The sequence below is a fragment of the Rissa tridactyla genome, chromosome 18 (genome assembly GCF_028500815.1).
Source record: "Rissa tridactyla isolate bRisTri1 chromosome 18, bRisTri1.patW.cur.20221130, whole genome shotgun sequence".
NCBI classification, from domain to species: domain Eukaryota; kingdom Metazoa; phylum Chordata; class Aves; order Charadriiformes; family Laridae; genus Rissa; species Rissa tridactyla.
The window spans coordinates 3287505-3308113 of record NC_071483.1 but is presented as its reverse complement, the minus strand read 5'-3'; the positions used below and the strand labels follow the sequence as shown (position 1 = coordinate 3308113).

Sequence of the window (20609 nt, the reverse complement as noted above, 5' to 3'; positions counted from 1 at the left end):
ATCAAGATCACCAAACAGGTTCACTTACCTGTCTCTCTCTGGGGACACCAGGCCCAGCTTCTTCCGCCCGGCTAAGAACTTCCTCGCAAAGTCTGCGACAAGCTCGGGTTTCCGTGAGCCGGTCACAGTCTTCCCAACAGCGATCTCCTTCTGGAGAGAGCCCAGACATCGATTCATCTTAGGAAAACACGCAGCATTCTCACCTCTGCTAAACTTCCGACAGAGTGAATAAAGTTACCCCGCTGCCTGTCCCTGCCAGGTAGAAAGAAACCCCCTTGATCTAACGGCAGAGATACCCCATATAAGCCATAATGATTTCAGTGGCCATTACAGCATTTCTGTAAATCAAAGATGACTTAACTCTGCCTTAGGCAAACATTAATTATTAGTAGCAATAACCCAAGTTAGTATTTACCATGGCTGTGGGTAGGTTTGAAGACAGAAGTCGTCACAAATAATTGTCAGGATTAGCACTTCCTAATCTTATGCCAATCCCGTTAGCGTCAGAAACTGCTCCAACTTGCAGATCCCAATCAAGTGTGAAGCTTCTGGAAGAACCGAGGGCGACCCACTGTCCTCCAAGGCTTCACACTCGCTCTGCCCCGCTCCGTCCGCGTGCCTTTTATCTCTAGGACCGCATCACAATCGCGCCTGTGACAGCGGGCTGCAGCAGGTGGCCGAGGCAACAGGCCCCATTCCCGGGAAAGCAGCATTGCCGTGGCCAGGATTATGCGGTGACTTGAGAGACAGGAGGGAGGTGGGAGAGATTTCCCAGCTCTTTACCACAAGAGCGTCCACTGTGATGGGCAGCTCAGACAGGCTCCTGAGGTGCTTCTGTTCACCAGAAACCACTGATCCATCTCCATTGCATTTAGGAATGCATTGCCATGACTGAAAGTTTGGGTTTTCTTGATTGTTTTGGAAGGGGGAAACTGACACCACCAGTAACGGTGTGTTTCAGTGCTCTTGTGCTGGGATGCTGAGGGGGATGCAATAGTGCCGTAACCACGGCTAACTGGGTCTGCAAGCCCTCCGTCCCTGCACCTCCGGGCTGACGTTAATGCAGAGTCTCCCTCGGGATTCACGGGGTCCGGGGCAGGTAACGCGCTGCACCACCTACCTCAATCGATGGGGAAACAAAACGGGTGAAAAAAAGAACCCAATTGAGCTAAAAATGCCGGCATCCTCTCAGAGTTCAGAACCGCTGTTCCTTTGCCCACACTGTGGCTCAACAAGGTCCCTGGCAAACGCAACCATTGACCCTGTTTCTTCCTTCAGTCCCGCAGCAGAGTTTGTATCTTCTCTGCTGGAGAAAAAAAGACCGTTTCCAAACGGTTACAGGGGTGTCTGTAGTTTCACTTATACACGTCTGTGCCAGCAGCCCTATTTTCAACCCCAGAAAATATTCATACTTGACACCTTTCAGCAAGGCAATATAGAGTTGTACACAACACTGGGCAAATCCTATTCTTTCACATTACTGATAAATGTTTCAAAAGGCGAAGGCAAGAAAACCAAAGACTGGAAATGGTGCAACGTGTGGGTAGCACCCAGAGGTGCCGGGGATTTGTCCTGCTGACAGGGTAGAGCTGTAGCTGCTACAGAACTGTAGTGGAAACAGTTATAGCAGAAGAGCCAAAAGCCATTTTCTGACACAGGGAGGTGCTCAGAAGATTCACAATCTATCAAGGTGATGCAAAGGCAACTAAATTCAAGCCTAGAAACACTAACACTGCCACGGATATCATTGAGAAGGTATCGGAAATAGGAAGAGCACAGGTAACAGCACCTTTCTGCTGGAGCAGGGGAATGGTTTAAAGTCCTACCCTAGCTAGGAACAGCCTGAGAATGCTTCCCACTCTCCTTCCCCTTGCATGAGATGAACAGAGAAGGGAGTGAACACGGCAAGGTTACTGGAGATGGAGTCAGCCTGTGCAACCAGTGCCTGAAGACTTACAATGGCCAAGACACACAGACAGGAGTTATTGCCCCAATCTGAGACGAGGGTCAGCAAACGAGAGCACTAATTCTCTGTGCACAGCATGCTGAGCTGAGATGGGAAGTCTTGCGTGTGCTCCCAGCCCCACGGAGCCCCTGGCATTGACTCCTCAGCCGTCCCTCAGCTCCATTTGGGGATCACCGGTTAAACCCTGCTCTGGTCTTGGCTGAGAGGGAGGGAAAAGGAACCAGAGCCCCCATTGTTGTGGAAAGCGTGAGCCAGCAATGTGCCCTTGTGGCCAAGGCGGCCAATGGCATCCTGGGGTGCATCAGGAGGAGCGTGGCCAGCAGGTGGAGGGAGGTCATCCTCCCCCTCTGCTCTGCCCTGGGGAGGCCACATCTGGAGCGCTGGGTCCAGTTCTGGGCTCCCCGGGTCAAGAAGGACAGGGAACTGCTGGAGAGGGGACAGCAAAGGGCTGCCAAGATGCTGAGGGGACTGGAACACCTCTCTTAGGAAGAAAGGCTGAGGGATTTCGTTCTTTTTAGTCTGGAAAAAAGACGACTGAGGGGGGATCTCATCAATGCTTATAAATGCTTAAACTCTCTGTTAGCGCTCAGGGGTCTGGCTGGGTGGTAAAGGGGAGAGATTGTCCTGCCGCAAGCCATGTTGGCTGTCCTAGGCCTTGGCTGTCTCGGAAAAGGTGCTGGTAGTGGAGGCTGTTGTTGGTGGCAGCTCTGGAGCAGCTCTGCTGCTGGTTCCGTGGCTGCCAAGGCCCGAGCCGGCGGAGCTGTCTGTGCGCGCTGACCGGGGCAAAGCTGAGGCCCAAACCCAATCTTGGGCACTGCTCAACTGGCCCTTAATGAACCCTAGAGCGGCATACTCGGGTGTGGGTATTGCCCCCAGCATTGCTGTTAGGGGGGACCGTACCTTGATGAGGGCAAAAATGACAAGGGGCAAAATAGTAATGAAAACCATTTAATAATGTATTAAGAGGTTAAACAGTAAATGGTCTCTGGATCTTCCACTCTCCACCGGTGCCAAGACTTCCCAGGTTTTTGTGCCGGGAGATTCCATACAGCTTTCTTTTGCCAGATGACAAAGCTGCAGCCTCCCCAGAGTCCGAAGAAAAGGGCTGTTTGGGGACCTTCTCCTCCTTCAGTGCCACTTGTCCCCGAGAGGGAAAGTGCCAGGCCTGCCCGGCAAACTTCTTACCGAGAGAACCTGGTTTTGAAATCTTTGACAGCCTTGGCCATGATGGGTGCAATTTCTGCAAGAGAGAACGATAAAAAACCACAAATGAACCCAAACCCCCTGACATTAAAGCAGCAGGCACAGACTAGGGGAGCAGAGAGCAATTCTAAACTGCAATTTTGAAGAGCCTTTAGCCTCTCCTTAGGGAGGGGAGGGGATAGGAGAGGAGAGTCCACCAACGTGACCCCTCCTGCAGAGCCGGGATTTCCCTTGCAGCAGAAACAGCAGATTTGTGCCTTTGGAAACGGGGAGCTCTCGGAGATGAGACGGTTGTTCTGCAGTTTGTGGTACCGTGGTACTCTGTGGACAGTGGGGAAAGGTGAGGAGCCGTCCCATACCCTGAATGGCCCTACGCCTTACACCCCTGCTGCTTTCTTGAGAAATGCTAAAACGCCACATACAGGTGCATACAAGATGCTCACCCAACCCCTGCTAGATAAACAATAAGAGAAAGACCATCAGCAACTTACATAGCGTACAGCAAAAATGGCAAAACCACACACAGTTCCGTCTTCAATAAAGTCAGGAATTCTAGGAAAACACGGTGCTCCTGGAATAAAGAAAACCATACAATAAAGAAAAGCATCACGTTGACTTTCTACTATCCAGGGTGCGGAACATTAACTGGTTCTGAAGGTCTTACCTCAAACTTCTGACCTCTGCCTCTCTACATGCCCAAACACACCTGCCCAAAGGGCTGAGCCAGCCCCAAAACTGCAGCCGACTGAGGGCATCCTGGAGGACTAAACTGCCATAGAGACGCCCTCCGGAGGACTGAGGGGCCACTTCTGGCGTCCTGGAGGACTAAAGTGACATAGAGACGCACTCCGCAGGGCTGAGGGGGTACTTCCGGTGTCCTGGAGGTCCGCGCTTCAGAGATTGCTGCTCGGAGGACAGACGGGGGCGTGGGAGCGCGGTAAGAGCCGGTACCGGGGCGCCGATGGTCGCTCTCTCGGGGCCGGACGGGTGGCACAGAACCCGCTCCGGTTGGCGGGGAGCTCGCCCGAGCCCCGTCGGTCCCGGATCGCCCTCCGGCCGCCGCTCTGTGGGGCCCGGCGCCGGCCATGGCTGCGAACCGCGCATGCGCACGAGCTGTGGGACCGATGCACGGCGCCGCCGGGGGGCGGGGCCGGGGCGGGCAGGAGGCGGGGCCACGGCGCAGGCGCGGCTCCGGGCGGCAGCACCCGCTTGTTATCCCGCTCTCGGCGCTCATTAGGGCGATGAGCAGCGACCGCTCTCAGCCCGCTTTAGTCCAGCCGAGGACCGGAACCACTTACCGGGGTGTTGGGCTCCCGTCTCTCTGCCCTGTCCGCGCTCGCAGCCCAGGCAGCGACAGCCAGCGCCTCCGCGCCAAAAACCTGCGGAACAGGGTTTTTCCCCCAGAATGACCCCCAGGGACGCCGCATCGCTCCGCGCGGGGCACCAGGGCCGGGGGGGGGGTGACAGCAGCGAGTCCGCCGGGGACCAGGGAGGGAGGTGGTGGTGGCAGCGCCTTATCCACAACATAAAAATTGACGACTTGGGCTTTCCTGCATGAAAATGTTTTTTTTTTTCTCCTTTGCAGCTGCAGAAATCCAAGTGGATTTAGCTTTCCAGGGAGCCCCAAGTGGGGATTTTTTTGGACCAAGGGGGCGGGAGGCATGGCTGCCGATGCAGTCCCGGGCTGTGCGCCATACTGTGTCCCTCTGCTATCTGCACCCCAACCCTGGGCAGGCGGCAGTGCGGCGGACCCCACTGCATCACCCCGTTCACTGCCTCCCAAGACAGAGATGAGTCTGTTGTCTCTGGTTGCAAGAGGGGTGGGAGCAGTCTGCTAGGATGGAGGGGAAATACAGGGTTGTAGGCAATAAAAACAAGCTAAGGTTTGTTTTTGTCTGCCTAAAACATAAAACACGAACGCCTTCTCCTTCTCGGCCCCCACCCCTCAGATAGGGACATCCAAGGGGAGTGCTGAGCAGCACATGGGCTGTGCCTGGCCAGCTGCTCACTGAGGAGCTTCTCCTTTCTACAGCCACCTGCACCAGCCACATGCCCACGTCGACCACAGCAAGACTAGAAAGCTCCTCCCAAAGTGCCTTTGCAGTCTCTTGTTTTACTTGGCCAGCTGGCTGGACAGGTCTCCCCCAAATCTCTCCTTGGGATAAGAGCTTGTTTCCAAGCGAAGCACCAGTCCTGTTGGAAATGAGACAGGTGGTAGAAGGGACAGTGAGGACACGTACAGAAAAAAGCATTCCTTATGCGGGAAGGAAATATAAGGTTTTGACCCCAAATCTGTCTCCTTGTTAAATTAACATTGTATTTCACTCCAGTGAGCGTTGTGCTGTATTTAGGAGCACCGATTCATATTTCCTCTGACAGACAAATATCAAACCCAAGTTCCCTTATCGCACCAGGGTGCCACCAGCCAGGCAAAGAGCATAGCCAGCCTGTCCTGCTCCCAGTCGGAGCCTGTACATCGCCTGTGACCTGCCCCAGGCTCCAAAATGACCCTTGTGCATGCACATCCGCATCACTCCCAAAACAGGCAAATCGCCGCCCTCTCTAAGTGGCTCCAAGGAAAGGAAGGGGCTGCTCTTCTGTGGTGGGGAGGGAGGCAAGGCTGCGTGTTGGGGTGCAGCCACGGTGGGCAACACTGACTTAGCACCATCTGGACCGGTAACATGATAAATTCCCCAGGGAAGGAAGAAATGCTTCCTACAGGAGTCGGTGTGCCCTGCACACCTCATCGAGTGCAAACACACATTAGAGCTAATAAATGTTAGTGGTTACTACAAACTTACAGGATCTGCAAACTCACAGTGCCACCCTCTCCAGCTCAGCAGGCGTTCAGGATCAAATTCAGATGCTATAGCAGACACCACTGATGCTCTTCACAAGGCAACGTGTGAGACTGTTCCAATAAGACATTTATTAACAAATAGCTTCTTCCGTCAGTAGTTCCTCAGGGTGTGAGGCTGGAAATTGGCCTTTCCTGCCTAGTGCTTTCCTCCCCTGCACCAGACGGGCAACTGGGAGCAAAACCATCCCCTTTGAGCCCTGCCCTGGGGGATCAAGCTGAGCCTCTGCATGCTGCAGTGCTGTGGCTGCTCTGGATGCAGGGCTTCTTTCTGCTGCAGAAGTACTTTAAGCAATGACAATATCCAAAACAAGTTTTTCTTTTCCACTGCAAACAGGTTTATTGAGTTTTCTCCCCCCTCCCCGATCCTTCCCCAGGCTGAAGATAAACAGCAGATGATGTGGGGGAAAGCAAGCACCGGCACCAGGCATCCCCAGAGCTGCGATCCAGCTGTTGGCTCCCGGAGGAGAGAAGGTAAAAAGTGTAATTCCTAACGATTTCCGCTGGATGGCCGCTGAAGTACGGGCATGAGGCTCTCGGAGGTGAAAAGGTAAAAAGTGTTACCTGCGACTGGATGGCCGCCCAGGCCGGGGGTGGCCGCCCGCCCTCCCCAGAGCAGACACAGCGCACAGGGGTCATCGCCAAGCGCCCGTCCCCAGGGATGGCAGACGGCACCACAGACAACACAAGGAAATCAAGTAAAGTAAAGCAAGTAAAGCGCTACAAAATGCACGCCCAGAACAAGCACAGAGGAACTTTTGGAGCAGCTTGAACTCGAAACAGCCGTATTTTGTATAAGGTTAGATTTTCAATCCTGCGCCATGATCGGTAAATGACTGAACAGGAAACGCTGACTGATAAATACCGAGGCCCACAGAATAAAGTAGTGAACCGTGAGCACCTTCATGAGAAACCCTCAACAGCAACCTCTGAACAAAACAAAATTTAAATGGCAAACTCCGAACCCTCCGTTTTAAACAAAAACCAACCACACATACGAGCAGGAGACTGATAAAGAGGTGCTGTGGAATGTTTGCTCACAGCTCGAAATGTTTTGCCCCTCACAAATCTCAACAGAACATGCCGACGGACACCAGCACACGTTACAGTTGCTTTTTAGAAGTTGGTTTTAGCCGCCTCACTAACGTGACCATAGGTGTGAATCAATCCCAATCATTGAACTAAAGTGCACTTCCACCCACTCTACCTGCAGCCCCACAAGAACCAGTTAACCTGCATTAGGGACAGTAACTTGATATTTTTAGTCCTCGCAGCTCCACGGGCAAACGTCCAGAGCCAGTGACAACTGTTACAACCAATCGGCCTCTTCTTTCTGCCTTCAAACACAGTACCACTGGATTTGGCGGTCCCAAAGACAATATTGAGTAGTACAGTTGTCTGTATTTCTCATTATTGCAGTTTATCATTTGTGATCCTAACTTCACTACTGAAAGAAAACTGTGGGAGTGAGTCCCTGTTACCCGGAAAGCCTGTAGGACACATCACTGATGTTTGTGCCTCCAGTTATCCAGCCGGCCTTGTGGGTCGGTCAAATACTGTAGAAAATAAAAATCAATTGTACACATAAAGTGCACGTTATTGATGAGTAGGAGTGAAAAGGTCTTGATCTTCCGAGAATATTTCCACAACTGAATGATTTCTGTGGCATTTGACCCTGAGCTCAGAAAACATCATATAGTCGTTAAAGTTTGTGGGATGTTTTGCAGCAAACCCCCCATCAGTGAAAAGCCAGTGAGGTAGCTTCTAGAGCTGTGAGAAAAACGAGTTTTCTCTCCTTAGATGACAAAGTATTTTGTTACTAAACACCTAATGTTGGTGTGACGTTTGTGTAAATAGTCACATCTGCAAAATGTCTGGACTAAGGTGAAGAGCAGCATTGGTGTTACAAAATTGCCGTTGGCGCTTGAATTCATTTTCCCTCACAACTTGTCATTTGACTGAAATACTATTTTAAAGGAGATAATGCGCCCCAGAAATATTATGTTCAGATCGTTAAATGTTTGTCTTAACATTTATTTTTACAGAACGAGTAGATTCCCAGCCGCTGTAGTTTAGTCTTGCCAAACACTCCGGCTTTTCAAACAAAGCTTCAGCATCTTTGCAGGAGGTGGGCTGGGAGGGTCCGTGGACCACTTTGAAGGACTTAGAATTTTTTTCACCAGTAGCAGAAAAATGTTTAGAAACCTACTTTAAGTACTTGCTAGAAGAGATGTTTGTTTAGAAGCCTGCTTCAAGTACTTAATAGAAATGGCTGACTGTAGTCTGATAGCTTGCCAAAATGATCGAATACTTCCAGGCAAGTGTCGTTTAACCATGAAATCGGACATGACCTATTGACTGATCCCCAGCACCAAAATTAAAATATAATGATTAGCTTTTTAGAGTTCTCAGTAGAGGAAGTTTATTTATCCTATCCTGTATTATCCTGACACTTAGATCAGTGACATATTTTTGCAGGGCGCTGAGGAGAATCATCTAAAAGAGCATTATAGTATTAGATCTACTTCTTACCTCCTAGTGATTCTAGTGGTGGAGTTAGGCCAGGCCTAACAAGGCCGTAGCCTTGGCCATCGCACCGCTGACGCTGGCTCCAGGACAGTCTTTGTACACAAAACAAGCATATTTCTTTCCCTGTCTTTCCTTTTCTGAAACAAGGTCTCTTTCCCTCCCTTCTCCCCAGCATTTTTGGCAGGCATTTCCTAAAGTTTAGTGTGTTTGAAATGGTGTTCCCCAGTCTACCGTTGGTCTGCAAAATACACTGTGGCAATCCAATAGGCTCAAAAAAAACTCATGTAGATTTTAAGCTCTCTTAAGAAGAATGACTGACATCTTTAGGATGTCCAACACTTAGACTGGAATGATAATGACTTGCTCCTAAAAAGAGACACTGAATTATATGGCTGGGGAAAACGGTGTAAATCATTTGCCACGTTCAGAGGTGTTTTAAAGAAGTCGGTATGACAAGTAAGGTGGGATAAGGAGAATAAAGGAGAGGTGCAGAATTGTAGAATGTAAGGACAGATACTGTCTCTGAAGAGGGAGTGAGTTTAGCGGGGCCAAAAGCACTACCATTGGGTTTTTACACGAGGAGAGTGGTGCTAAGCCATTCCAGGAGAACGGAATGTCTGCAGAAATCCACAATGATGGTATTTGGGAAGATTTACCTTCTTGGCTTTGGCATAGGCAAGTCCAGTGTTTGCTGCTACTGAGATGTGTAAACTAAAATACAGTCCAAAAGTTTTCTTTTATTTTGTTTTTTCTGAGGCTGAGATTGTTCTTAAAACTTGGAAGGGTGAAAACTTGGCGAGGTGAAAGGGAGGATAATCTGAAGGCAGTTAGAGCTGCGGATTTTCCTTTTCTAGCCTTGTTTAATGAGGTTTTTCACCGGTCATAGTTAAATTATGCTTGGAGCGGTAGCAGACTGAACCACAGATTGATTTTCTCCTCCCTCCATCCCTAGCAAATATAAATTCAATGGGCAAAGCTTGCACTCTATCACTTGCTCCCGTAGCAAAATAAACTGCTTACAACGTGAAGCTTGCTCCCACGGATGGAAGATGGCAGGAGGTGTAACTTTTGAATCGGACACCGCAGTTCTTTAATTTTGCACATTTTTGTAAAGAAAGGTATGTTCTATTTTGAATTTGCCATTTATTTTTAATTTGTTTGTCTTTAAAAAGTATCGGCCTTGCCTATTTGTGTAGCAATTTGCAAAAGTATTTTCATGTGTAGTAGGCTGCCCTGGCGTAAAGGTTCCTCTCTAGGCATCGGTATCGCGGCCCTAAGACTGCAACTTCCATTTGATTTCTTAACCCTCCTGTTCTACGGGGTGAAAATTAATCCCAATTGAACAGAAAACACTGTGTTAAACCACCTTTATCCTAAAAAAAAATCAGATTATTTTGTTTTTAGTATAACTGAATTCTATTGAATTGTACTGTACGTAAAAAGAAAAGATCTACTGGTTATCCCTGCACATAAAAAAGAAAAATATTTTTGTTAGTGTGTACAATAACATAAACACAGAAAATGAATTTAAAATCTTGTCCACAATGTAGTATCCTGTAACAGAGAAAGAAACAAACATAGGAAAGAAAGGTGGGATGTGCGATTGCACGCATGTATTGCCAGTTTATCTGTACTCAGATGGTATTCATTTAGGAAAATACCAGTAGAGAATTTTTGCATAAATCATTTATTTTTCACAGAATCGAGGCCAAAGATAGCAACGTGTGGCACCTCGGCACTCTATCCTGTATTTCAAGTGCAGGTATCGTTGATGAGAGGAAAGTGGACTGATTATGGTGATTCTATTTATTTGTTTATTGTTGACATCTGCAAACAAAAAGCAATTGTCTGCCCAAAATTATACACTTAACCATTTTCTCTTTAATTCACAATGCAATTTTAGCAAGATGTTTTATTCCCTCTCAAGTTCCTTTGCATAACCGACTTTCACTGCGAAACAGTAATTGGACATTACCGTGACTTCAGCTGCGACGTGGGGCTCAGAACATCCAAAAAGGGGGACTGGGAAATATTCCTCTACCTTCATGAGCGTCCTAAATGTAAACGTACTGCTCTCAGGCTGCTGTCGGATGATGGGTCAAACGGATCGCGCAATGCTCTTAAGATCTTACTACAAATCAGGCATCTTAGTTTCCACCGATTTGATGCAGACGGAGGATGCTTAATACCTCATAGCCCTGCGCTTATCGGGATGTCTTCTACTGATAAGACACAGGCGGATGATGCACTTCATCTTGTAGATGAGAGAGAATAATATGTAGATTATCGATGAGCAGTGGGTCACGTTGCCATGGTTACAAAGTGAGATACGATGGGTTTTCCCACTGTCATTTTTGTCATAACGTGTTAAGGACTGCAGCTTTTACAGTGTTTGATACTTTTTCCTCTCATACGTTGTAGTGTTAGGATGGCAGAATAACCATGGGAGACTGGAACTTCCTTGGAGGCATTTTAGAGGAGGTCCACATTCATTCCACTATTATTGGAAAGATTTGGTTAACGATCCTCTTCATATTTCGAATGCTTGTCCTCGGAGTGGCAACTGAGGATGTTTGGAACGATGAACAATCAGAATTTATATGCAATACCGAGCAGCCGGGTTGCAGAAACGTGTGCTACGACGAGGCCTTTCCCATCTCTCTCATAAGATACTGGGTCTTGCAAGTTATATTTGTGTCTTCCCCTTCCTTGGTGTACATGGGTCATGCCCTATACAGACTAAGAGCCTTGGAAAAAGAGAGGCAAAAAAAGAAAGCTCAGGTGAGAGTGGAACTCGAAAGCACTGAATTAGAAATGACTGAAAATCGGAAAAGGCTGGAGAGAGAACTCCGGCAGTTGGATCAACGAAAGCTCAACAAAGCGCCCCTGAGAGGCTCTTTGCTCTGCACCTACGTGATACATATTTTCACAAGGTCCGCAGTGGAAGTCGGTTTTATGATTGGGCAATATCTTCTTTATGGCTTTCATCTGGATCCCCTTTATAAATGTCAGAGAGATCCGTGTCCAAACACCGTTGACTGCTTTGTATCTAGACCCACAGAAAAGACAGTGTTCATGTTATTCATGCAATCAATAGCGACTGTATCATTGCTTTTAAATATCCTAGAAATTATCCACCTAGGATTCCGAAAAATTAAAATGGGACTCTGCGGGCAGAATAAAACCAAGGACGAGCCTGCCAATTTCTATGTAAACAAATCGAAGAAATACTCTGTGATCCCGCATTCTTCTTTGGGAATATCCACCACCCCGCAAAAAACTGTTCCTTCTGCACTTAGCAGTTATACCTTTTTAATGGAAAAGCAAACTGACGCCGCTGGCTATCCGGTTCTAAATCCTCCTCCCACGTTTCAGTCTGTGCAAAATAACTGTACAGAAAGCAGCAATAATTACACCCATCACAATCAGGAAATTAAATCACCGAAGAAGAGGCCGGCTGCAAATGCTTTAGACAATCAGACTCGAAATACCAGCACAAATAATAACGAGGGCTCGTTTGGCAGCCTTGGGACCGAAGTGCGTGATGCTCAGAAAGAAGGTGAAAAGAAACATTTCCCTGTTGGTACCCAGAATGCAGATATGGCTTCGAGCACGTGCTTGAGAAGCTCTGCTGAAATGCCGTCTCAAGCATCGCTGCAGCCCGATACAACTTTTCCCGTTGCCGGTTTCAGAAGACAACATGGAATCAGTTCGTCTTGGAACTGCTCGGCCGTGGTGGAGAGCGCAGGATCTTCAACGAATTCTCTCCCAAAGAACAGCAAGAGAAGACAAAGCGGTTTCAGTGCAAACAAAGCCCAGCCTCCTTACAACGCCGATGTAAAAAATTCTAGCCGGCCAGAGACTCCGGATTCTGCCGGGGAGGTGAGCTCGGAATCTAAACACAGCAGAAACTGCGACAGTCCTACGCCTTTCTCACTCTCCCGGCGGCTGTCGCTGGCCAGTGATGCCAGCAGCAGGCGTGCCCCCACTGACCTGCAGATATAGCCCGAGTTAGCCCGCGAACGGCGCTCGTCAGTGCCGGGGTAATTAATGTGCACCCGCGTCAGTGCTGGGGTAGTTCATGAACATGGCGACACAGGCAAGGCCTCTGTATAAGAGTAGCCAAATCGTTCAACCTTAACCAGCTGCTTCTCGTAGAGAGAAGAGTTGTGCGGCCCTCGGCATATCAGCGAAGTGACTTCTAAAGAGTCGAGGAAAGGCTGGCTTAGACCTCAGCGTATAAACTTCTGCACTACCCCTAAAAAGGAAAACGTACATCGTATAAATCCACACATCAGGAAAAATCAGGCATAAAATCTCAGCTGATACTGTTTAAACTCAATAAAAGTAGAAGACAAAATTTACAGTCTAAATATATATGTTACGAAGGCCAGTAAATGAAATTAGGCTAAATATGGGATGGGCGCTCTCAGGAGAAATTAATTATTGGTAAATACATTTCTGCTTAATCTCTCTGAGGATTCAAACGGACATTTGGCAGCTGCTCAAAGCAGAATGGCAAAGGTGTTCCGCTCTTTGAACTGTGTTAAATACAAAAAGAACAAAACATTTGATACATGTATCGCTCATTCCCTGACTCTACCCAAGCTTTTTCTTCAGTGTATCACCACCGGCTTCCTCCGGAGAGAAATCAGAGCGAATCTCTTACCGTACACTATTACTGTTAAATACACTATTGCATTTTAAAAGCAACGCGAATTACAAATGAGTCATGAGCTTTAATTTTGAGATTTTGCATAACGTTAGTAACTACCAATTATTATTCTTATTTTTTTTTAATCAGAAAACAAGTTACTGAAAATTTTTAATCAGAAATTTTGGATTTCACAAACTAGGCGGCTTACTATGCTAAAAAAAAAAAAAACAAAATGATGGCACCTTCCTACTTTCAGTTACGACGTCAAGAAAACATATAAAAGGTTTATCAAACTGTAAAACTGCCCCTTTTCTGGATGCCCTGGGGTCCATCTATCCCCTGAATCCTGACAAACTTTAGAAGGAGCGTTTCCATTTGTGCTTTTTATGGGGGTAATAAAACAAATAAAGGACATTCATCCGCGTGATGCTCCAGTCCATATAGTGTAAGGCAAGTTCCAGGAAACACCTTGAAATAATAAAGGAGAGAAAGATGAACAAAATTCTACGTTACATTTGTAATCAAGACTTCTACGAACGAAATACATTTACTTGAGTCGCACAACACCGACAGGCTGCAAACGTGCGGGGAGGTGCTCACGTCTGGGGTGCGTTCGTGCGTACTCCTGTATGTTTTACCGGAGGACTTGCCTTACTCTACGTGTGCTGGAGAGATAATTTGTGAGATGTAGCATCACGTTGTTACGACATCATTAAACTCTTAACGAGCGTTATCATTGCGCTCACAAGCCAGCCATGTGTCAGATTGGCTGAAGGCGGTACAGTGTTGGGAAAAAAAGGAGACAGAAAACCTAAAAGGCTCTTTTGCTTGCAGCAGCAGCATTAATTTGTCCCTGTCCACGTAAGAAATACACGCTAATGCTACTAAAACTATTCGCGGTAGACTTCTCTGCAGCAGCCGCTCTGCTCGCCGCTGGTATCGCTGTGTGTGTACATAAACACAGCCCCGTGTAATCCTGCTTACGCTGTAAAATTTGACATTGTGTAATATCCAGGAATGTATATAAATGGATAGCGTGACTTATCTGAGTTGATGCTGCTCCTCTGGCTCCAATTCTTGCACTTCTCGATGTGTACGTTTCTGGGGGCGGTAACTGTGCTAACGCGTGTTTTGCATTTAACGTCTCTATAATAAAAAGCCTATTATTTAATGCACTCTGCTCCCACTGTGTTAATAACAGAAAATTAGCGTTTCGATGGTCACATATGGGACATGACATTTGCATTTCTGCTGGTTCAAGACAAGATACAAAAGAATTTGTTTCTCTGCTGCTGACAGAGGAGTTTTAGTAACTTTTGTCGTGTGGACGTGGGCCAAACGTTCTATTTCATCGCAGCGCCTGGGAAAGTGTAAATGCAGCGCGGATTGCAGACATTGCAGGAGAGCGCGCAGAAAAAGCGTGGACAGACCCTCACGTCGCCGCTGCGGGATTCTGCGGTTCGTTCTTTTTTGTTGAATTTTCATAACCGGCCGATTTTACCGGCCCGTAGATACCCCGGCGTTTCACAAAACCCACACGGCTGTGACCGCCTCCGCGTCTTAGAGCGGGCTCGGGAAAAGCACTTTCTCTTCGGCGCGGAGGTTTCCCCGCGGGAGCCCCTGGGGCGGCGGCTGCGCCCGGTTCCCCGGGCCGGGCGGGGGGCGCGTGGCGGGGCGTGGCCGGGGGCGCGGTTCGCGGGGGGGGGGGGCGTGGCCGCTCGCCCGTCGCCGCGGAAACCGCCGAAGCGCGGCGCGCGGGGCAGGGCGCAGGCGCGGGGCCGGGGCAGGCGCGGTGCGGGGTTGATGGCGCATTGCAAGGTAGGAGGGAGCGCGCCGGCGGCGGGGCGGGACGCGGACCGGCGCCGTGCTCGGCCCTTCGTGCCGCCCCCGCGGCGGAGAGGGCGGGCGGCCCGGTCCCACCGGCCGCCTCCGTAGGTGAGGGGGGGTGCGCGTCGCCGATCTGACGGTGTGGGCGTCCTCCCTCAGGCCGCGGACTCCAAGCGGGAGCAGTTCCGCCGGTACCTGGAGAAGTCGGGGGTGCTGGACACGCTCACCAAGGGTAAGTCCCCGGCCCGCGTCCCGCCGCCCGGCGGCGGCTTTTCGGGCGCTTCGGCGGGCGGGGGCCGTTCCCCGCGGGGCGCGGCCGCCGCCCTGTTCCGGCTGTGGCGCGGCCGCCCCTCGGCCCCTCCGGTCGGGCGCTCGGTCTGCGCGGCGGAGCTCGCCCGGAGCCCGGTGGGGCCGGGGCGGCGGGCCCCTGCGCTGGCGCGGCCCCGGGCGCGGAGCCGTAACCGGCCGCTGGCGGCGCGCACGGGCGCGGCGGGTGTTGGAGCCGCGCGGGGAAGAGGCGCGGAAGGAGCCGGGGGCGGTTCCCTGCCCCGGCGGCGGGGGGGACTCGGCCTGGGGGGGACTCGGCCGGGGACCCTTCTCTGTGCTTGCTCTCGGGAACGGCTGGGTTTCTCGGGGGCCGTTATTCTGCCAGAGCTCTCCGGAGAAAGTAAACGCTTGAGACAAAACAACAGCAAACGTGCTCTCAAAAACGCTCGAAAAAGATTCTTTCTGGGGTAGAGCTTGGCGCTTCCCCTAAAACTAATGGACCCCCGAGTTTTCTGAGAGTGAATGGGGAAAATGATGATGCTAAACTTGATGTATACTTTGGCTTTCTGTACGGCTTAGCGTCTTTTAAATCCTTCTAAAGTCTCCTTGAGAGCCTCCCGATAGTTTGGGGAGAAAATTCCTGCTGGAAAAATACACTGTTTAAAGAGGGAGCAGCAGATGTAGGATGCCAAGCAAATAGGTGCCGTGCTAAGACTCTTGGTCTGGCACGCGGGTCCCGTTTGATTTCCTTCTATTGCAATACTGAGCATCCTGTGGGATGGCAAAACAAGCCTTCCAAGCAGCGTGGCATCCTAATTTTGTTTTTAACTTAGGTGCTTGGCTTAAAACCAAAGCCAAAACCACAACTTGGCTGTGCAGTTTGGATATCTGAAACTGGGAGAAGGGCATCTAAGTATTTATGAAAGCAGATGTCTTCTGTAGCCACATGTGAGCCCTGTGAGGAGGTGGGGTGGTGGTTATGTTTGGGAAATTTCTGAGTATTTGTGTGACTGAGTTCTCCAGCTACGGAGTTGGTGTGTGCATGGCTAGTTTTATTTAAGCTGTTGGGGCGCTGCTGCCTGTGCCTGACCTCCCTGGCACTCTGTTGGCTGCCAGAGCCCCCATCCATGAAGATTATCGGTGTCACCTACTCTGACGGTAGCCGTTAAGTTTTGTAACTGTAGGTGTTCGATGGAGCTTTTATGCTGAAAGTCACGGAAGGGCTGATGTCCTGCGGTTCAAAGGTGTAGCTTAAGTGAAAGTAGTGGTTTGTGAAGGGAGAGTCTCAAAATAGTTAGAATTTAAATTTTGCTGATGAAAGCCAATACTAGGGCTGTGTGTGGAATGTCTAAAAACCGTCCAGGCTGTTCTGTGCTAGAATAGTCAAAGACCGTGGTTAGGGGGATCAACAGAACCTCTGCCTGGCTGTTACTGGGTGGGATGCTCTGTTCCCTCCTGTACAGCAAACCTGTTCTTTATGTTGAAGTATACAGGTGAAAATCTTGTTAAACAGAAAAACGTGCGGTAAATGTGGCATGTAACTTGTATGCCTTCAGACTGGTGGGACGTGTTTTAAAAACTTGGAGTTGCATGAACTTCCTGCAATTGTTGAATATTTTCTATTTGCAGTGTTGGTAGCCTTATACGAAGAGCCAGAGAAACCAAATAGTGCACTGGAGTATCCTTTTCTCTTCTGTGAATTCTTTGTAGAGACTTGACACGAAACAGCTGTCCTGCTTCTGACTCGTAGGTGAACTGGAGAGACTCGTTGAGAACACGGCTTTTATGGAGGCATTTCAGCCGATAATTGCGTTGTTACAAGGCAACAGACAGTCTGGCAGGACGCAGGGGAACTGTGCGTATCAGTGTGCCAGCAATTACGAAGTTACAGGCCATTACACAATATCGTAGACCTGCAGCATTAGATTTGAGTACTTACAGTATCTGTGGCTTCTGAAGCTGGCTGCTGCACACTTCTGGGTTGTATTTTTTTTCCTTTTAATAATACAAGAGGGGGAAAAAATGTCTTTTGTTTCTCGCTGGTTTTAAGCAGCGTCCCTTTTTGGCTATTCCTTCTATTTTTTGGTTATTCCTCTTAACTCTTCAAAACTTCTGTGTTTGATAGGAGGATGTAGTAAAACATGAGACTTTGTCCTGTGTGTACTGATCTCTTGTTTTTGTTTTTTCTTTTCTTTTTTTTTTTTTAAAGGAATATACCACTGAACTTGAAAAGCTTTCTTATTTTTGTAACTTCATCCTGCGGGGTGAAAAGCACTGTAGTTACCATAAGTGGTTTAATGCAGTTTTGGTCATGTGTATTGTAGTACTAACTTCATCGTAAGTTTTAAAACTAAAATGGGGTTATGTTATCTAACTGAAGAAATACTTAACATCTAAATATCAGCTTTCTGAAGCATCATCTAGGAGCTTCAGCTCCTGAGAATCCAGAAATAGAGGCACTTCGCTTGGAAGTGGCAGAGATGAAAGAAAAATATGAAGCTGTGTTGGAAGAAAATAAAAAACTGAAAACCAAGGTAACGGTCTACTTAGTGTTCCTGAGTAGTTCCATATCACTCAAGAATACTTTAATACTTAGAATACGGCTAACTTTTGTCTGTTAGAGTAACTGATAAACGTTGTTGCGTTGTTTAGCCTCACGTCTGAGGAATGCTGGTAGAATTCATCATAGTAAAGATTTTTTTTTTTTTTTTTGGATGGGACACTTCTGATATTCTATAACACAGAACGGTATTGCTAAACTAGGGATTTTATTTATTTAGTGAAAGTGTATGTTCTCCAGGCTAATCCCGTGTCTTCATTCAGCCCTGCCTGGATGTGTTTAAGTTGTCTGATATTATGTAGCTCATGTTTCCACATGAGTTTTGGAAAAAAAAAAAAAAAGCTGATGTATCTACTATAAAGGCTTTCAAAAGGCAAACTGCAGGATGAAATATTATACATTAGCTTGTGTGGCCTGGCACAGACTCGCACGTGGCAGAATGTTACCAGTGGAGGCATTCGTATCCACGTCGAAGAGTAACTTGCACTTTTCAGCTAAAATGACCCTGGTATTCCTCTGTCTGCAACTACGGTGGATCTGAAGCGCTGGCGAAGGCAGAGCCACTCTTTAACGGGTCTGTGGGCTGCCTGGAACAGCTCCGAGATGTGAACAACGTCCCCTTACCAGAGGGCACTGACCGTAAACCGAAAAACACTGAAGAAGGAAACATTTGAGAACTTTAATAACTAGTAGCTTACGTGCTGCTGCAGGTTTCTGTGCATTAGCTGGAAGAGAACGGCGGCTGTTATGTGTGAAGATCCCTCAGTTTTTTATTGGGAGACAACTACCACCCCTTAGGTCTGGGAGAAGGGATTCTTGGGCATTACCCTTTTGTATTTCTCATCCGGAGTGCCCTCTTGCTGTCCTAGTAGTTCTCCTCCTCCTCCTCTGTTACCCGCTGCGAGTCCTTACAGCTACATTTGTTATTTCTTACTAGGAAATATGGCAAAGAGCAGAATTTTAGGGGGAGTAGCAATAGACCAGCAGTTCACTCGGCGTAGCCGACTTAAAAATGCAACTGATAGTAAGTAGACACATGAAAGTGGAGTAACCTGGGTCTTTGTTTAAAGAAATCTTTTTAAAGAGGTCAAAATTTGTTCCAGGAGAGTAAGCTTTTCCATAATCATGGGGGTTTTTTTGTGCTTTCACCTTCTTCAGCCTTCAAATGGTAACTCTTACTTTACCTGTTTCCCATCATTCTGGTATACTGTAGAAGTTCAGAGGGACAGAATGCAGGGAGAACACCACTGTTTTGCTTTGAGGTTTTTTTGCTGTTTTTTTTCTTTTTTTTTTTTAGTGGTCCTCTAGTATAAATCACATACCTTTAATTGTGCATTTATTGGTAACTTGAATCATGTCCACATAGGTGGTGTTCTTCTGTTGCATTCATCTGTGAAGAACTGTTCTATTCCTTACATTTACTGGTCAGAATGTCGGGTATTTGGGTGGAGTAGGGGCAGGAAGTCAATGGTCAGGTCCTTTGTGAAAAAGAAAACTGATTTTGGATTGTGTACTGGCCGTCTCTTGTGGTAAAATCTACAAGAATGACAAAATGCTATTTTAGTGGTTCGTGTTAGTGGCATAGTGATTGCTGTAATTTAGTGTTGCTACGAGAAACATGTGGGTATCTTAATTTTTTTTTTATGTATTTTGTTTATTTTTAACCTACTCTGCAATTTGCAGGAGAAGGGAAGAATCGTAATTAAGGAAAGTGGACTGGCATATTTCAGAGACTTGGTCCTAATGCTTGAACTGTTTCTGAAGCTTGAGCTTATCTTTAATGTAACTGAGGTCAAGTAAACACCTTCATATATTTACTTGGAAATAACTTTAGTGCATAGTTGCCTAAGGTCTCCAGAAAGCATAACGAAAGCTAGAATGATTACAGGAAATGTAAGCTTGGGTACTGTTGTTAATCATATTTCAGTGACATCAAAGCTTAGAAGGCACTGATCGTTATCAGCTGCAGTTTGAGATGAAAAGTACTTAATGAGACCTAGAACAAGAAACAGGGGAAAATGAAGAGCAAGACCTATGTGCTTGAAAATGCATTTAAAAACTTGTTATAGCTGCACGATTATACAAGGTGACAAACCGATGTTTTGAGGGAAGGGTTACTTTGTTGCCTGACTTGAAAATGGCCTGGCATAAAAGCCAGTGGTGGATTAAAATGCACAAAGTGAATGGAACGCTTCCAGACCACGTGTTTTCCTACACTTCTTAATGTAAAAAGTGTCTCTGAAATGTTGCAGCTAACTGAATTCCTCTCTTTAAATCCACAGCTGGCTCAGTATGAACCACCTCAAGACGAGAAGCATGGTGAATAACAGTAGTTTCTCCTTTAATGCCTTGACTTAATAAAGGGCTTCCCGAGAACTGCAGTCTTTTTTTTTTTGTTTGTTTGTTTTGGTGTATGTGTTTTGTGTGTGGGTTTTTTGTTGTTGGAGATACAGTACCTCCTGAACTTACACTTTTTAATTTGCATGAGGTGTACCTGTTTCCATGCAGTTCATGTTTCTAATCCTTTTTCAGAAACCAGACCTTGGAGAGTTGATACAGATACTGCCTGGACAGTTCTGAACAGAATATAAAATTCTTACTTGTAATGGATGTCCTGTGTAATCGGAGTGGCGCGTGTAAGAGTACAATGTGGAGAGTTTTGCCTTCTGATTCATCTAATGGGGAAAAGAAAATCTAGGCAGGGCAGAAAATCCAAGGGGGGAGTGTGTGTGTGTGTGACTTG

General features: G+C 47.7%; 3 protein-coding genes and 1 long non-coding RNA gene across 6 annotated transcripts in view; 2 read left to right on the top strand and 2 right to left on the bottom strand.

The window, feature by feature from the left end:
- The window catches only part of LOC128919018 (nascent polypeptide-associated complex subunit alpha, muscle-specific form-like), a 68861-nt gene extending 68071 nt beyond the window's left edge, over positions 1-790 (bottom strand). The window contains exons 1-2 of the mRNA XM_054223964.1: positions 416-790; positions 29-150 (exon numbers count right to left, since the gene is read on the bottom strand). Of these exons, the coding sequence (XP_054079939.1) occupies positions 29-150; positions 416-418 (125 nt within the window). The 5' untranslated portion in view covers positions 419-790. The remainder of the gene's footprint in view (positions 1-28; positions 151-415) is intronic.
- A 2058-nt stretch (positions 791-2848) lies between these two features.
- Positions 2849-3970, bottom strand: LOC128918799 (uncharacterized). The gene is made up of 3 exons (XR_008469713.1): positions 3834-3970; positions 3661-3740; positions 2849-3206 (listed from the first exon to the last, which is right to left on the bottom strand). It is a non-coding gene; the product is annotated as an uncharacterized LOC128918799 (long non-coding RNA).
- A 36-nt stretch (positions 3971-4006) lies between these two features.
- Positions 4007-14419, top strand: GJA9 (gap junction protein alpha 9). Of its 3 annotated transcripts, XM_054223429.1 has the most exons (3): positions 4007-4106; positions 6404-9673; positions 10256-14419. In XM_054223429.1, exon 3 carries the CDS (start codon positions 10998-11000, stop codon positions 12558-12560), a length of 1563 nt encoding a protein of 520 aa, XP_054079404.1. In that variant the 5' UTR covers positions 4007-4106; positions 6404-9673; positions 10256-10997; the 3' UTR covers positions 12561-14419. The 3 variants fall into 3 exon arrangements, with proteins under 3 accessions (XP_054079404.1, XP_054079402.1, XP_054079403.1); XM_054223427.1 differs by having other exon boundaries at positions 6404-14419; XM_054223428.1 differs by having other exon boundaries at positions 4027-4106; positions 6364-14419.
- Positions 14420-14939: 520 nt separating this feature from the next.
- MYCBP (MYC binding protein) lies at positions 14940-20242 on the top strand. The gene is made up of 5 exons (XM_054223432.1): positions 14940-15030; positions 15199-15271; positions 16936-16984; positions 17711-17840; positions 20149-20242. The coding sequence occupies exons 1-5, from the start codon at positions 15016-15018 to the stop codon at positions 20191-20193; spliced, it is 312 nt and encodes a 103-aa protein (XP_054079407.1). The 5' UTR covers positions 14940-15015; the 3' UTR covers positions 20194-20242.
- Positions 20243-20609: the final 367 nt, after the last annotated feature.

Coding starts and splice junctions, on each gene's coding strand:
- GJA9 (XM_054223429.1), top strand. CDS start 10,998: ATGGGAGACTGGAACTTCCTTGGAGGCATTTTAGAGGAGGTCCACATT.
- MYCBP (XM_054223432.1), top strand. Junction 15,272..16,935: donor GCTGGACACGCTCACCAAGG/GTAAGTCCCCGG, acceptor TTCTATTTGCAG/TGTTGGTAGCCTTATACGAA. Junction 17,841..20,148: donor ATAAAAAACTGAAAACCAAG/GTAACGGTCTAC, acceptor TTAAATCCACAG/CTGGCTCAGTATGAACCACC.